Below are 15,185 nucleotides of genomic sequence, written 5' to 3'. Positions count from 1 at the left end.
ATCAAACAACCTATGCAACCCTGTACAACATTCCCTAGAATTACTGTGGCATTCACCAGAGAAAAATTAAGTATAAAGTATACTTTATAAGTATAAAGTATTAAGTATAATTAGGCCTAAAAAATTAGGCTCTCTCTTGAGAAGCCTAAACTTTTTCTTGAGTATATATGTTTCTTTTTTCTTGCTCTCTTTTTTTTGTTTTTTGAAATAGGATCTCACTATGTATTATATAACTGTGTCTTGCCTGGAACTTGTATGTAAACTAAACTGGCCTCAAACTTGTGGAAATCCTCCTGCATCGCCTTCTCTAGTGCTGGGATTACAGGCGTGCACCACCAAGCGGGTTGAATTTATATTTTCTCTAATGACCCCTTTTTCCCTTGCTGATCCCTGCTTTGTCACATCTCTGAATTCTTTCTCTGATGGTGACATTCTACAGGTAGGTACTCTACTGAGGTCGCATTCTCCCTATCTCTTCTCAAGACTGACTAGGCCTTTACCATCAGTGATAATAGGATTCCAGTAGCTCAGGAAATAGAAGCAAGACTTAAAAATGGGATTATATCTAATTAAAAAGCTTCTGAAGCCAGGTGTGGTAGCACACATTTTTTTAAATCATTTATTTAATAACCACATAATTGGAAGAAGCATTTCATTACAACAGCATTGACATATTCAATAACAATTTCCAGAGCTAAGATGCATCTCTTTCAAAACTGGCTGTAAATTTTTAGTTTTACAGTTGAATTAATATAGTTATACAATATTGTACTCAATATAAACCCTATAACACATAAAATTAAATGAGATTTTAACCTTTAAAAAATATTTCCATTATTAAAATACATTGTTTCATACAGAAAAATTCATTTTAATGCAATTGACACTAAGATGTTTGCACATGCATTTCTAATTTCTATATATCTGATTATTAATAGTCACAGTCAGTTATTTTCTGAGCTCCTTGGTATCTGAGCATGGATATAAAATCATCAGGTAGATTTCACTGATAATATTTTTCACATATACTAATTATTAAGAAGCTAATTTTTATGCTTTGAAGAATTTTTTTAAATTTACTAACCACATGATTAGAAGAAGCATTTCATTACAGCTTTAACATATTCAGTTACACACTCCAGAGCAAGGATACTTCCCTTTAAAACATGGCTATAAAATTTATAGGCTCACAGTTGAATGAATACAGTTATAAAATACTGAACACAGTATAGATATACCCTGTAAGGTATAAAATTGAATGAGTTTTTATCCTTTAAAGAAGATCTCCATTTCAAGATATGCTGTTTCCTACATTTTTTTAATATTTTTTCAGAAGAAGCATATTATTACAGCTTTAACATGCCCAACAACAGTGTCCAGAGTAAAGACACAGCTCCTTCAAAAAGTGGCTGTAAAATTTCTAGGTTTGCTGTTGAATCAATACACCTTTACAATATTGAACTCAATATAAGCCCTGTAAGACATAAAACTGAATGAGTTTTTAACCCTCAAATAAGATCTCCATTTCATTCTAAAATACACTGTTTCTTACAGAAAGACTCATTGTTTTTGCTACTAACACTGAGATGTTGGCACATGTGTCTCTAATCTGTATGTATCTAATTACGAGTCATAAACATTTGCACTCGGATCCTTGGTGCCTGTGTATGTTTATAAAGTCATTGGGTGGATTTCCATGGTGATGTTCATCACCTCTACTAATTGACATGACATAAACTTTTATGCTTCCTCCTCAAATATAATACATTTTTTTAATTTGTTGATTTTTTTCTGTGTGTATATCACACAGAACATCCCAAACCATCTTATTCAACTACACATCCACTTCCCAGGTAGCACCCTCCCATAGCCTCCCTCCCCGCACTAGAGCCCTTATACTCTGATATCCCTGCTAATTTCTGCTGTGTTGTCGGCACCCCCAGCCATTCCCCACTACTTGTCCTTCTGGTGAATCTAGTCAGCATATCTAGAGGCCTTTGTTTTAGGAGGGTCAGCTGTTCCTCATCTAGCAGCAATCAGTTGTCAATATTCCTTTAGATAAGATTGGGGTCTGCTGTTCATTTTCCCAGTTCTATGCTTGGTTACTATCTGGGAGTCCCTTGAGCCATGCAGGCCAAAAACTCGAAAGAAGGTATCTCCTATCTGGCATTGTTGGTTGTTATGTAGCCTTTAGCTATACATATGAACTCTTAAAAAATTATATTGGCCCCTTAAATCTTTGGTAATACTTTCCTTTTGGATGTTTAAGGCCATACAGGTGGCCCAGATAAACCAGTCAATTTTTACTCTCAAGGTCATTTGAGGATCTCTTCCTCAGGGTCGATGTGCTTGGGAGGAGCCCCTGGCTCCTTTCTCTTACCAGTTCCACCTATGTGAAGATAAGGCAAAGGCTCTACTCGACCATGGCTGGCTTCGCTTGGAAGCATGGAGGAAATGACCTTCCTCTTTGTAGACTGGACACTGGTTCATGTCCATCTCGTGGAGTCTCCTCGGGCTCCTTGATCAAGAGAACACGTGTCCCACCACAATTACAGGACATTTTGGGAGATGCTCATACCCCTTGGAACTAGTTGGCCTAGGAGGGCAAGGAGCAAAAACTGTCCTTTATGTCCCTCTGATCAAATTAGTATAGGCCTCAATGTATGTCTGTTAATCATCCAAGAACGTTTGTTCCACCAGTCTGGTACTTTTAATTACTGTGTGCCGTGTAGATAAATCTTGAGCAAAGATCAGTTGTTCTCAGATAAACCTTACCTAGACATACATTTCTTGATCTGGTATGTATAATTTGTCAGTAGATTGTTGAACTAATATGGGTCCCTCTGGTTTTTAAAACTAGCTAGGCATTATTTATCTCTCACTTTGTCTAACCCCTCCATCATGGTTTTACCGCTTAAGGTGCTCCCATTTCTCCCCTTTCTCCCTTACTAATACCCTTCTCCTATGGTGCTACCTCTCTTGAGCTCCTTCTTTCCCTTTATCCCCTAGGTTCCTTGTATACCCTTCCCTCCCCCCTCCCTTAAACTAACCCAATTTTTATCCATATCTCCCTTATTAAGGCCTGTTTCCTATTGTTCTTCTCTTTCAGAGTCTTTCTTTTCCTTTACCTCCCTGGTTCCTTTTCATTATCCTGGTTCCTATAGTTATGTCTGGATACATACTTATCAGGTGAAAAGAGCAGCAACAAACATGGATGTACAAGTGTCTCTGCAATAGGATGAGTTCTTTGGGTATATGCCAAGGAGTGGTATAACTGTGTCAAATGGCAGGTTCATTTGTAGTTTTGTAAGAGTTCTCCATACTGCTTTCCATAGGGATTGAACAAGTTTGCAGCCCCACCAACAGTGGATGAGTTTTCCCCCCTCCCCTCATCCTCTCCAACATTTGTTATCATTTGTTCTCTTGATCTTAGCCAGTCTGACTGGAGTGAGATGAAATCTTAAAGTGGTTTTAATTTGCATTTCCCTTATAATTAGTGGTGTTGAACATCTTTTAAGATGCTTCCTAGCCATCTTTACTTCTTTTGAGAACTCTCTGCTCAGCTCCTTGGCCCATCTTTTAATTGAGTTACTTCTTGTCTTGATTCTCTGTTTTTTGAGTTCATGATACATTCTGGATATTAAACCTCTGTCAGGTGGGTTGCTGGTGAAGATTTTCTCCCATTCTCTGGGTTTTCTCTTCACTTCCCTGATTGCCTCCTTTGATGTACAGAAGCTTTTTAGTTTAATGAGGTCCCATTTGTTGGTTCTTGACCTTGCTTCTTGAGCAATTGATGTCTGGTTTAGAAAATCGTTTCCGACACCTATATCTTTTAGGTTTTTGCCAATGTTTTCTGTAACAGTTTAAAAGTTTCAGGCTTTACATTGAGGTCATTGATCCACTTGGAATTCACTTTTGTGCAAGGTAAAAGATAGGGGTTTAGTTTCTTCTTCTACAGGTGGAGATCCAGTTTTGTCAGCACCATTTGCTGAACATGCTGTCTTTCCTCCAGTGAATGTTCTTGGCCCCTTTGTCAAATATCAGGTGGCTGAAATTGCATGTACTCATATTTGGGTATTCAATTTTGTTTCATTGATATGTGTGTCTATTTTTGTGCCAGTACCATCTTGTTTTTATGACTATAGCTCTGTTATACAGCTTAAAATCTGGTATAGTAATCCCTCCGGCATTGCTCTTAGTGCTCAGGGTTGCTTTGGCTGTCTGAGGTCTTTTGTGCTTCCATATGAATCATAGGATGGTTTTTACCAATTCTGTCAAAAATGTCATGGGGATTTTGATTGGCATTGCATTGAATCTATATATGACTCTTGGTAGGATGGTCATTTTCACAATATTAATTCTTCCAATCCATGAGCATGGGAGGTCCTTCCATTTTCTGATGTCTTCCTCAATCTCTTTCTTTAAAGATTTAAATTTTTCATTGTAGCGTTCTTTAATGTCTTTTGTCAGGTTTATTCTGAGATATTTTGTTTTGTTTTGTTTTGTTTTGCTGCTATTGTGAAGGGGAGTGTTTCCATGTACTCTTTCTCTGATTGCTTGTTACTGGTATATAGAAAGGCTACAGACTTTATTAGGTTAATTTTGTAACCTGCCACTTTACTGAATGTGTTAATAATTTCTAGGAGTTTGTGGTGGAATTTTTGGCTTCTCTCAAATATAATATCATATCATCTGCAAAAAGGGATAGTTTGATCTCTTCTTTTCCAATTATTACTCCTTTAATTTGCTGCTCTTGTCTTAATGCTCTTGCAAGAGTTTCAAGCACTATGTTAAAGAGAAGTGGAAATAGTGGACAGCCTTGTCTGGTTCCTGATTTCAATGGGAATGCTTCCAGTTTTTCTCCATTTAGAATAATGTTGGTGGTGGGTTTGTTATATGTGGCTTTAATTATGTTGAGGTATGTTCCCTCCAGTCCAATTTCCTCTAAGACTTTGAACATAAATGCATGTTGAATTTTGTCAAATGCCTTCTCTGTATCTATTGAGGTGACCATGTGGTTCTGGTCTTTGAGCCCATTTATATGATTTATGATGTTTATTGTCTTAAGTATATTGAACCGTCCATGTATCTCTGGGATGAAGTCGACTTGATGATGGTGGTTGATCTTTTTGATGTGTGTCTGTATGCGGTTTGCAAGTATCTTGTTGAGAATTTTTGCATCCGTGTTCATTAAGGATATGGATCTATAGTTTTGTTTTTTGTTGTATCTTTACCTGGCTTTGGTATTAGAGTGATGCTGGCTTCGTAGAAGGAATTTGGAAATTCTATCTTTTCTATCTTTTTGAAATTTTTCTATCTTTTTGAAATTCTATCATTTCTATATTTTTTAATCAATTAAGTAGTATTAGATGTAGACCTTCTTTAAATGTCTGATAGAATTCTGCTGTAAATCCATCTGGTCCTGGGCTTTTTTTAGTCAGGAGGTTTTGTATTACTGTTTCAAGTTCTTTTTGTGTTATGGGTCTGTTTAAGCTGTTAATCTCTTCTTGGTTTAGTTTTGGTGGTTCCCATGCCTTTAGATATGCATCCATTTCTTTTAGGTTTTCAAATTTAGTAGCATATATGTTTTTAAAGTATTCCCTTATAATGTTCTGTAACTTTCTGGTGTCTGTTGTGATGTTTCCCCTTTCATCTCTGACTTTCTTGATTTGGAGGTGCTCTTTCTTTGTTTTGGTTAACTGGGCTAGCGATCTGTCAATTTTGTTTATCATTTCAAAGAACCAGCTCTTGGATTCATTGATTCTTTGTATTGTTTTCTTTGTTTTGATTTCATTAACTTCTGCCCTGATTTTTGTTATTTCCTCTTGTCTGCTGGATTTGGGTTTCATTTATTGTTGCTGTTCACGTGTCTTGAGTTGCAGTGTTAAATCATGTATTTGTATTCTTTCCAATTTTTTGATGTAGGCACTTAGAGCTCTAAACTTCCCTCTAAGAACTGCTTTCAGCATGTCCCAGAGGTTTTGTTGTATTCTGTGGTCCTTTTCATTTAATTCCAGGAATACTTTTATTTCTTTCTTAATTTCTCTTTTGACCCATTCATCATTCAGGAGTGTGTTGTTTAATCTCCATGTGTTCATGTGGTGACTAAGGCTTCTTGCGGTGTTGATATTAAGCTTTATTGCATTGTGGTCTGATAGAATGCATGGAATTATTTCAATCTTTTTATATTTGTTGAGGTTTGTTTTGTGCCACAGTATATGGTCGATTTTGGAGAAGGTTCCATGGCGTGCTGAGTAGAAAGTATGGCCTTTTGTGCTTCGGTGGAATACTCATTAGGTGTCTGCTAGGTCCATTTGATATATGGTATTGTTTAATTCAGATGTCTCTCTGTTACCTCTCTGCCCTGTTGACCTATCTCATGGAGACAGTGGGGTACTGAAGTCCCCTACTATTAATGAGTTGGGGTTAATCTGGGTCTTAAAGTCCTGTAGTATTTTTTTTATGAAGTTGGGTGAACCAGAGTTTGGTGAATATATGTTTATGATTGTACTGTCTTCTTGGTTTATTGTTCCTTTTATCAGAATGAGTGGCCCTCTTTATCTCTTCTGATTACTTTTAAAGTATATTTTGCTTGATAGTAGAATTGCAACGCCTGCTTTTTTCTTAGTACCATTTGCTTGGTATTTTTTTTCCATCCTTTCACTTTAAGGTAGCGCCTGTCCTTGAAACTGAGATGAGTTTCTTGCAGACAACAAAAAGATGGGTTTTGTTTCTTAATCCATTCACCTATTCTGTGTCTTTTGATTGGGGAGTCCAGTCGTTAATATTTAAAGTTATTAATGAAAGATGTGTATTGAATCCTGTCATTTGTTTCTGTTTACATTCTTGATATATCTGTATTTTTCCACCAGTGTACCTTCATTGAATTTCTTTCCACAACCACTTGGGTACAGTCATTCCTTTCTTCAGCTCTTTGTATTGCTTCCAGAACTCTCTGAAGGGCTGGTTTTGTGGACATGAATTCCTTCAGCCTATTTATGTCATGAAAGAATTTTCTTTCCCATTCAACTCTAATAGACATTTTGGCTGGCTATAGTAATCTGGATTGGCATCTGTGGTCATTTAACACTGGGAATACTTTGGTCCAGGTTCTTCTGGCTTTCATAGTTTGCACTGAAAAGTCAGCTGTGATCCTAATGGGTTTTCCTTTATAGGTGACTTGTTTCTCTTTTGCAGCTTTCAGTATTGTCTCTTTGTTCTGTACATTTAGTGTTTTTACTATGATGTGCCATGGAGAGTTTCTTTTCTGGTCCTTTTTGGTGTTCTATATGTTTCTTGAATTTGTATGGGCATATCTTTCTTTAATTTGGGGAAATTTTCTTCTACAGTTCTGTTGAGGATCTGGTCCATGCCATTATCTTGGGAGTCTTCTCCTTCCTGTATGCCTGTGATTCGTAAGTTTGGTCTTTTTATGGTGTCACACAATTCCTCCATATTCCAATCTGGTGCTTTCTTAAATTTTTCATAATCTTTGCTTGAGTGGTCTTTTTTGTCTACTTTATCTTCTAGTCTTGATATTCTGTTTTCCATTTCATTCACCCAGTTGGTGAGGCTTTTTCCTGTTTCTAATTGGCCTACTGAGCATTTCACTTCCTTCTTCATTTCAGTCTGAGTATTCTTCAATATTTCTAACTCTTTTCTGAATTCATTCAGAAGTTTATCCCTATCTTCCTTCAGTTCTTTGATTTCTTCTTGTGTTCTTTAAATTCACTGAATTCTTTTCTCATGTTTATAATTGTTCTTTTGAGTTCCATGTCCTGCATTATCTCTAGGGGGTTCTCATTGTACTCCTCTAGAGGACTATTGGTATTTGGTTGGCATATGTTTTTTGGTTTTTCATGTTATTAGTTTTTCTCGGTGATTTTAACATGTGAATTTCTTTCATAGTTTCTGATTCTTATGTGAGACTCAAGCCTTCAAGTTTAGATCTGCTTGTTACTGTAAACTTCATGTGCCTTTGTGGTTTACTTTTTGGGCATGAAAAGTTGGTTCATCTATGGTTCCGGTTCTCTCTTTTGATTTTATATTTGAGTGGCTAGATTGCTTTTGTCTTCAGGAGTTCCCACAGAGGCCCAAGTCAGATGAGGATCGGATGCTCTCAGGCTTTCTCCTACGGTCTGTATCCCTCCTGGATAGATTTTAGCCTCAGGAATTTGGGGTTGGACTGGCCTGGGAGCAGGGCCCAGGAAAGTTGCTGGTCTCACATCTGGTGGCCATGCCATCCTGAGATGCAAATGGAGTTGGGGGTGAGGCCCCAAGGGCTCCTGGGGACTGCACTGAGGAACTGGGTTGGTCTGGATGCAAAGGATCAGGAAGCCAAAAGGTCAGCCCCAGTGTCCAGGAAAGAGGCTGGCGAGTTGTGCAGCCCAGGGAAGCAGAGGGAGGTGAGGGTGGGACCAGGCCCGGAGGGCTCCTGGAGACCTCAAGAAGGAACTGGGTCCATCTGGATGCAAGGGATCAGGAAGCAGTGGTGGTGTCTGCCCCGGCCCAGGTGTCTTGAACTCTTAAGACAAGGACTGGGACAGGACCCAGTCTAGGAGGGGAGATGGGCGGGGGAGATGGGAGGGTGAATGATGCTGGGGGAGTCAAGGTGCGGAGAGCTTGATTGACTTACCTGGGAGAGAGGCCAGAGAGGCCTGCAAGTTGTCCAGCCTGCTTTCCTGTACAGCCCAAGGCAACTTTCCCTGTGGTGGCACTAACCACAATGGACTGGATCCTTCTACATCATTGAACAATCAAGAAAATGCCTTACAGGCCAATCTAATAGAGGAAATTACCCAGTTGAAGTTCCCTCTTCCTAGTGTGCCAAGTTAAACTGAAGCTATCTAGCACCTCCTGACTTTCAAATTTTCTGTTGAGAAGGCAGCTGTGCTCCTGATGCTTTTACCTTTAGCCTTTATAGTGAGATGGTTTTTCTCTCTTAAAGCCTCAATAGTCTTTCTTCATTCTGTGTACTTAATGTTTTAGCTGTAATACTACCTGAGGAAGTTCTTTTCCAGCCTTTTTGGCACACTAAAAGCCTCCTTTATCCACATGGCCATCTCTTTCTCTGTACTTGGAAATCTTCTGCTATGATTTTATTAAATATATTTTCTATGCCTTTAACTTCTCCTATGTATATAATTCATAATTTTTTTCTTTTAATTTATCTCACATGTCCCATTTCTGATTTCTCATTTTATCTTTGTCAGTGTCTGATTGTTCTAGTTCTATCTTGTCTTCTATGCACGTGTGTACATGTGTGTTGAGGCCTCATATGTTTCTCTCAGGGGTCATCTACCTTCCACTTTAATTTTTTTAAACAAAGTCTTTCACTGGGACCTGGAGCTTACCAAATAGGCTAGGCTGGGTACCAGCAAGCCCTAGAGATCCTTCCATCTCTACCTCCCCAGCTCTGAGATTACAGGTATGCACTTCATGCCTGGCTTTTTACATGGATGCTAGAGATTCAAACTTAGATTCTCATGCCAAGCAATTTACTAACTGAACTCTCTCTCCAGACCCTCAATGCTTCTGTCACATTCTTTGTTAACTTTGTTATTTCATTCCACTTAAACAGCTGAATAACTATTTTTAAATTTGTTCAATTTATTGTATTGTCTTTGATTTTGTTGAATATTCTTATAATCCTTTTGAATTTTTTTATTGATATTTTATCTAATTCACTCTCTTTGGAATCCATTATTGTAGATTTAGTAATTTTCAGAGAAATCACATTGCCTTGAATTTTCATGGTTTTTGTTGTTGTTATTGTTTTTGGAATGTATACATCTGGGATTAGGTCCAGATTTTTTTTTAATCATTTGTATTCTTTCAGTTGAAGAATTTGCAGTGTTCAAGTGGGAATAGATATTAGTGGTTTGAAGTGTCATTTCTCCTGCTGGACTGGAGCTAACTCAATAGCTAAACTCTCACCCAGCCCATATGTTCAGAACACCAGGCTCAATCCCCAACCCCCATCGAAGAGTAAAATACCAGCCAAATGCAGGTGCAGAGTGTCAGTCCAGTCACTAGTATGGGCGTGGGTTTAGGGCCTATCCCTATGCCATTCTTCACAGGTGCAGAGCTTATCTGTTTGGTTCCTCATGTGGCACAGTTGAAGGGCCTGCCTGTTTTCAGTCCACTTTTGTCTAAGCCTCAAACTATATTTCTACTTGAGAAACACTGTACAATTCTGAGCAAAAGTTTTTCCCCTCAATCTAGAAGTATTCTGCAGACTATATCTCAGAGCGTAGTCCCAGATTGAGCCACAGAAGGACCCTTTTTTGCTTCTAGAGCTGCTGAGCCACTGTCCAAGTGGTAGTCTCTTTAAAATGGCTTCTTGCCACTGCTCTGAGAGTCAACTTTAAAGAAATTATTTTTCCCAGCATTTAAGTGGTATGCATACCCCATAATTCCTGTATGGTTAAACTGCAGATTTTCTCAGTGATGCATCCAGTATTGTTGTAGTTTTAAGTCTCTGATTTTAACCCACTTCATCTCTGTGCTTCCTTTTGGCAGCATAGCTGCCACACACATAGTTCTTGTGTTCTCTCTCTCTCTCTCTCTCTCTCTCTCTCTCCCTGTCTCCCTCCCTCCATCTCCCTCCCTCCTTTCCTCCCTCTCCTTGCCAACTTCCTGTTGTTTGTTCCCTGTGGATTCAAGATATCTGTATATGAGTGTTGTTTGCAATTTTTGAGAGGAAATCTTTTCATTATACCACATTAAAATATATATTTTCTAATGTGAATTTTCTTCAGCAGAAGAATAAAAATATGTATATGGTATAATGCTCATTAAATTGAGGTTCAGGTCTAGTCTTTATTGCATGTATTCATTTTCCTAAGTATTCCCTGTAGCCCCAGCTGTCCTGGAACTCACTATGTAGACCAGGCTAGCCTTGAACTTAGATAGATCTGCCTGCCTCTGCCTCCCAAGTGCTGGGATTAAAGGCGTGCATCACCATGCCCAGCCTAAGTATTGGTTGTTTATGTATAAAACTTAATTCTAAAGATGATAAGAAAATTTTATATCAAGATTCAGAGCTTTCTAGTCTAAGTCAAATGTTCTTCTGGTGGTTATAGCCACAAAGTAGTGACTCTTTATGCTCTGGGAATCTTAAAGAAAAGTAGCTAAAAACATTTCAAAAAACCAAACCAGCAAGAGGAAATGTAAAACACACCAGATACATATGCTGGAATTGTGCACATTTACAGCCTTAAAGTAATGCAACATAATCTTTTAGCCACAACCAACAGGGTAGGAAGTGTAGGCATTGTTAACATTTTTTTTCTGGTTTTCAGGGAAAACAAGAGTGTTATGCGGTCACCCCTCGATTCCCCAAATCTAAAGATGAAGCATGGTTTTTGATATTAGGAGAGGTGGATAAGAAAGAGCTTATTGCTTTGAAACGAGTAGGCTATATTCGAAACCATCATGATGTTTCCCTTGCTTTCTACACCCCTGAAACACCTGGAAGGTAAGCAGATTCTTACCCTCAAGCTCCAGAATAATAAAATATGGCAGTGCTTTCTCTTGAAAAGCCTTCATTCACTAGCATATATACTAATGACCTTCCTTTCCCCCACCTCTCTTAAGGTTTCTGCTTAAGTCTATGTTAAAACTATTTCTAAATAAACTCACACTTTACTTCAGAAAATAAAAGAAAGTATAAGATGTGGCTGTGATCTTACATTTTACTTCTGGGTTTTTATTGTTGTGTGTTCATTGTATACACTGATAAGATGTTCTCACTCAAATATATCATGTACTCCCTGTTTTGTGTTTCAGATATATCTTTACCCTATATCTCATGAGTGACTGCTACCTTGGCCTAGACCAGCAGTATGACATTTATCTCAATGTCACACAACCAAGCATTTCTACACAGGTCAACACAGAGGTCTATGAAGCCTTCACTGACTTGGCAGTCCAGTAACCTGACCCAAACAAGCCGTTTGAAAGAAGTGGTTAACAGTCATGTGGACAAAGTTGATTTACTTGGTATCAGTCTTGGCAGAAACAACTTCTAACCTCAAGACATCCAGGAAATTGACAGTGGCTGCAATATTGACTTCAGCAACAAAGTTAGCCGCAGTGGCCTTTTAACAAATTTTGCCTTTTGTAATGTCTTCAAGGGTTTCTTTATATGTAAGATGAGTAGGCATGTAGTATAATGGTTTAACTTGTGTATATTGGAGGTGATAGTTGGGAGTTATCAAATTTCACATCTCAAAATGTAATGTTTACCTAATTACTGATTACTCCTTTTTCATAAGGAAAACTACATTGAGGTGTAACAGAATTTTAACACTCTAGCATAAAACACATAAATTTATGGGTGATACAAAGGAGGTCTTGTTAGGAAAATTTATGCTTTGATCTGATCACATGTCAAATAGTTTCATGAATTTTCTTATAAATGTTAGTAATATATGATGTGAACTTTTATTACAGAGTTGAATGATGATTTAAGAAGACAATGCTGATCTTGGCAAATGTGGATGCTATAACTGGTGGAATAAAGTATATAGAATGCTACTGCAAGACAGTTTGGCTCTGTTTTTCTCCTTTTGAATCCCCTTATATCCCCTCTTTTCCTTTTTCTTCCCCTTCCCAAAACTACTTTCTCTTTCTTTCTCTCTCTCCTTCCCTCCCTCCCTCTCTATCTCCTCTCTCTCTCTCTCTCTCTCTCTCTCTCTCTCTCTCTCTCTCTGAGAAAAGCACAGTATAATTCATACGCTTCAATTTTTTGGTCTTTTGGGAAGGCAGAAAACAAAATTTTGTTTTGTTGGGTCAGGGTCCCACAATGTAATCTAGCCTGGCCTCAAACTCAGGATACTTCTGCCTCTGTTTCCCCAAGTGCTGGGGTTACAGGCATGTACAACCATATCTAGCCACAATTTTTTGTCTTTATCCTCAACTCTACAGATAGAGTCTCACCTGTGATAAAATTAATATCTCTCTAAACAAATTCTCTCTTGAAAAATACTTTCTCAAGTTAAAAGATATTAAGAAGGCATTGTCTACAAAATATGCATTCCATTGGGATGAAATTGTATCTTTGCAAATTCCTGACCCTGGAATAAATTATTCTCAAATATTTTCTAATATAAATATTGCAAATACTTGAGAATAACTCATTCCAAGGCTCTAATTTAAGGATTCTGACATTGAAACTTACATCTTATATACCTCCCCTATGATTGGAAAACCAGGGAGAGGGGAAGATGGTGTAGAGGTGAAAGTAAGGTTGGGGAATTGGGCATTTCTTTCTAAAATCTAAAGTAATTCATGAACACACAGGAAGATGATGAAGTTTCTTGTTGCACAGAGTGACTTAACATCAAGCATTCTTTTTGATTTTCCTTTGGCAGAGTTTTTTTTCTAATTTAAATGTGTACCTTAATCTCTGTTTTAGTAGAATTCAGTGAAAATAATATATAAACACAGAGAATAAGTGACCATTGGGTGCCTAGCCCCAATTAATACATCTGTAATGCAACCCCTACACCTGAGGCTCAAGGAACATCACAAAAGAGGGGGTGGAAAGATTGTAAGAGCCTGATGACCAGCCTGCTGCTAGTGTCTTCCAGACATGACAGGGAACTGCACCCATGAGATCTTGACAATATGGTTGCATAAACAAGACCTGCATCATGACACCAATTAACATGCCGCCACTACCATTTCTCATATGAAACTGAAGGCATTTGATTAAAAAGTAATAATTACCTTTTCTCTATATCTTCATCAACATTTGTCATTTTTTGTCTTTTGTATTATAGCCATTCTAAGTGCAATGAGATATCTCATTGCAGTTTTGGTTTGCATAGCCTTTATGGTTAGTGATATTGGGCCTTTTTCTTTTTCATATGCTAGTTAGCCATTTGTATATCTTTTGGTTTGGTTTGGATTTTGTTTGTTTTTAATATTTTATTTATTTTTATTTCATGTGAGTGTGAGTATATTGTATTATTTAAGTGTACTCATGTTGTGCAGTGCCTCTGAGATCAGAAGAGGGCATCAAATTCCCCTAGAACTGGAGGTACAGACGATTCATAGCCACCATGTAGGTTCTGAGAATTGAACCTGGGTCTTCTGCAAGAGCAACCAATGCTCTTAACTGCTGAGCTGTCTCTCCTGCCCCTTTGCTTTTGTTTTTGTTTTTGAGACATGGTCTCCCTGTAGCCCCAGATAGCCTGGAACTCACTATGTAGCTCAAGCTGGCTTCAATCTCATAGAGATCTGCCTGCCTTTGCCTTCCGAGTGCTTGAATTAAAGTTGTGCACCACCATGCCTGACCCCATTTGTCTGTCTTTTGACACAGCTATTCAAATCATTTGCCAATCCCACATATGGTAGCAATAAAGTACAATACCTAGGAATTAAATTTAACCAAGGAAGTAATCTCTGCAATAAAAACTATAAAGCATTGACAAAGGAGTTGAGAACACAAATGAAAATACATACTATGTTCATGTATTCAAAGAATATGTTAAAATGTTTGTACTATCTAAAGTTATCTACGTATTTAATGCTGTTGAAATATCTATGCCATTCTTCACTAAAATAGAACCACAAAAAAATGTATAATCGCCTAAGCAATCATGAACAAAAGAAGAGAGCTAGAGGTATAAAACTAGTGAACTTCAAAATATACTGTAAAACTATGGTAATCAAAACTGCATGGTATTGACATAAAAATGGGCACAGAGACCAAGAGAATAAAATAGAAACCCTGAAGTAGAGACTCATGCACTCACAGCCACATATATATAATTTATTTTTATTTTTTAACAGAGCATAGGGTAGGGGTTTAGTTACAGAAGAGAGGGCACCCCACATTTATGGCTGCATCATAAATTCCACACTCAAATACAGAACCTGTGACCTCCCAACTGTCACACAAAATTGTGAGAGGTGCCTCTTGCTGTTCTTGGCTTATATATCCTTTCCCCTCCCACCACATGCAGCTAAGGTCAACTGATTGGGTGGGAGAGGTAACTGACTCCCCCCTTGACTCCTTGATGAGCGTGGGAAGGAGGTGTGACTATAGCTTGCCTGCATAGTGGTCAAGGGACATTTCCAGTTAACACTCCACCTCTTCCTCTAGCTCTTTACATTCTTTCCACCAACCTCTTCCACAAAAGTCCCTGAGCCTACATCCAAGTGATGTTCTAAAA

The 15,185-nt window shown here is 38.0% G+C and overlaps 1 protein-coding gene across 7 annotated transcripts in view; it reads left to right on the top strand.

The window, feature by feature from the left end:
• The window catches only part of Ascc3 (activating signal cointegrator 1 complex subunit 3), a 379,245-nt gene extending 366,695 nt beyond the window's left edge, over positions 1–12,550 (top strand). For all 7 annotated transcript variants that reach the window (XM_029558579.1, XM_029558580.1, XM_008822937.3 and 4 more), the window contains 2 exons: positions 11,304–11,479; positions 11,791–12,550. In XM_029558579.1, the coding sequence (XP_029414439.1) occupies positions 11,304–11,479; positions 11,791–11,938 (324 nt within the window). In that variant the 3' untranslated portion in view covers positions 11,939–12,550. The remainder of the gene's footprint in view (positions 1–11,303; positions 11,480–11,790) is intronic.
• The last annotated feature ends 2,635 nt before the right edge of the window (positions 12,551–15,185 follow it).

The sequence above is a fragment of the Nannospalax galili genome, unplaced genomic scaffold, assembly GCF_000622305.1.
Source record: "Nannospalax galili isolate Female #2095 unplaced genomic scaffold, S.galili_v1.0 scaffold448, whole genome shotgun sequence".
Classification (NCBI taxonomy): Eukaryota; Metazoa; Chordata; class Mammalia; order Rodentia; family Spalacidae; genus Nannospalax; species Nannospalax galili.
The sequence above is the reverse complement of the archived record's forward strand: the minus strand, read 5'-3'. Positions and strand labels throughout refer to the sequence as shown.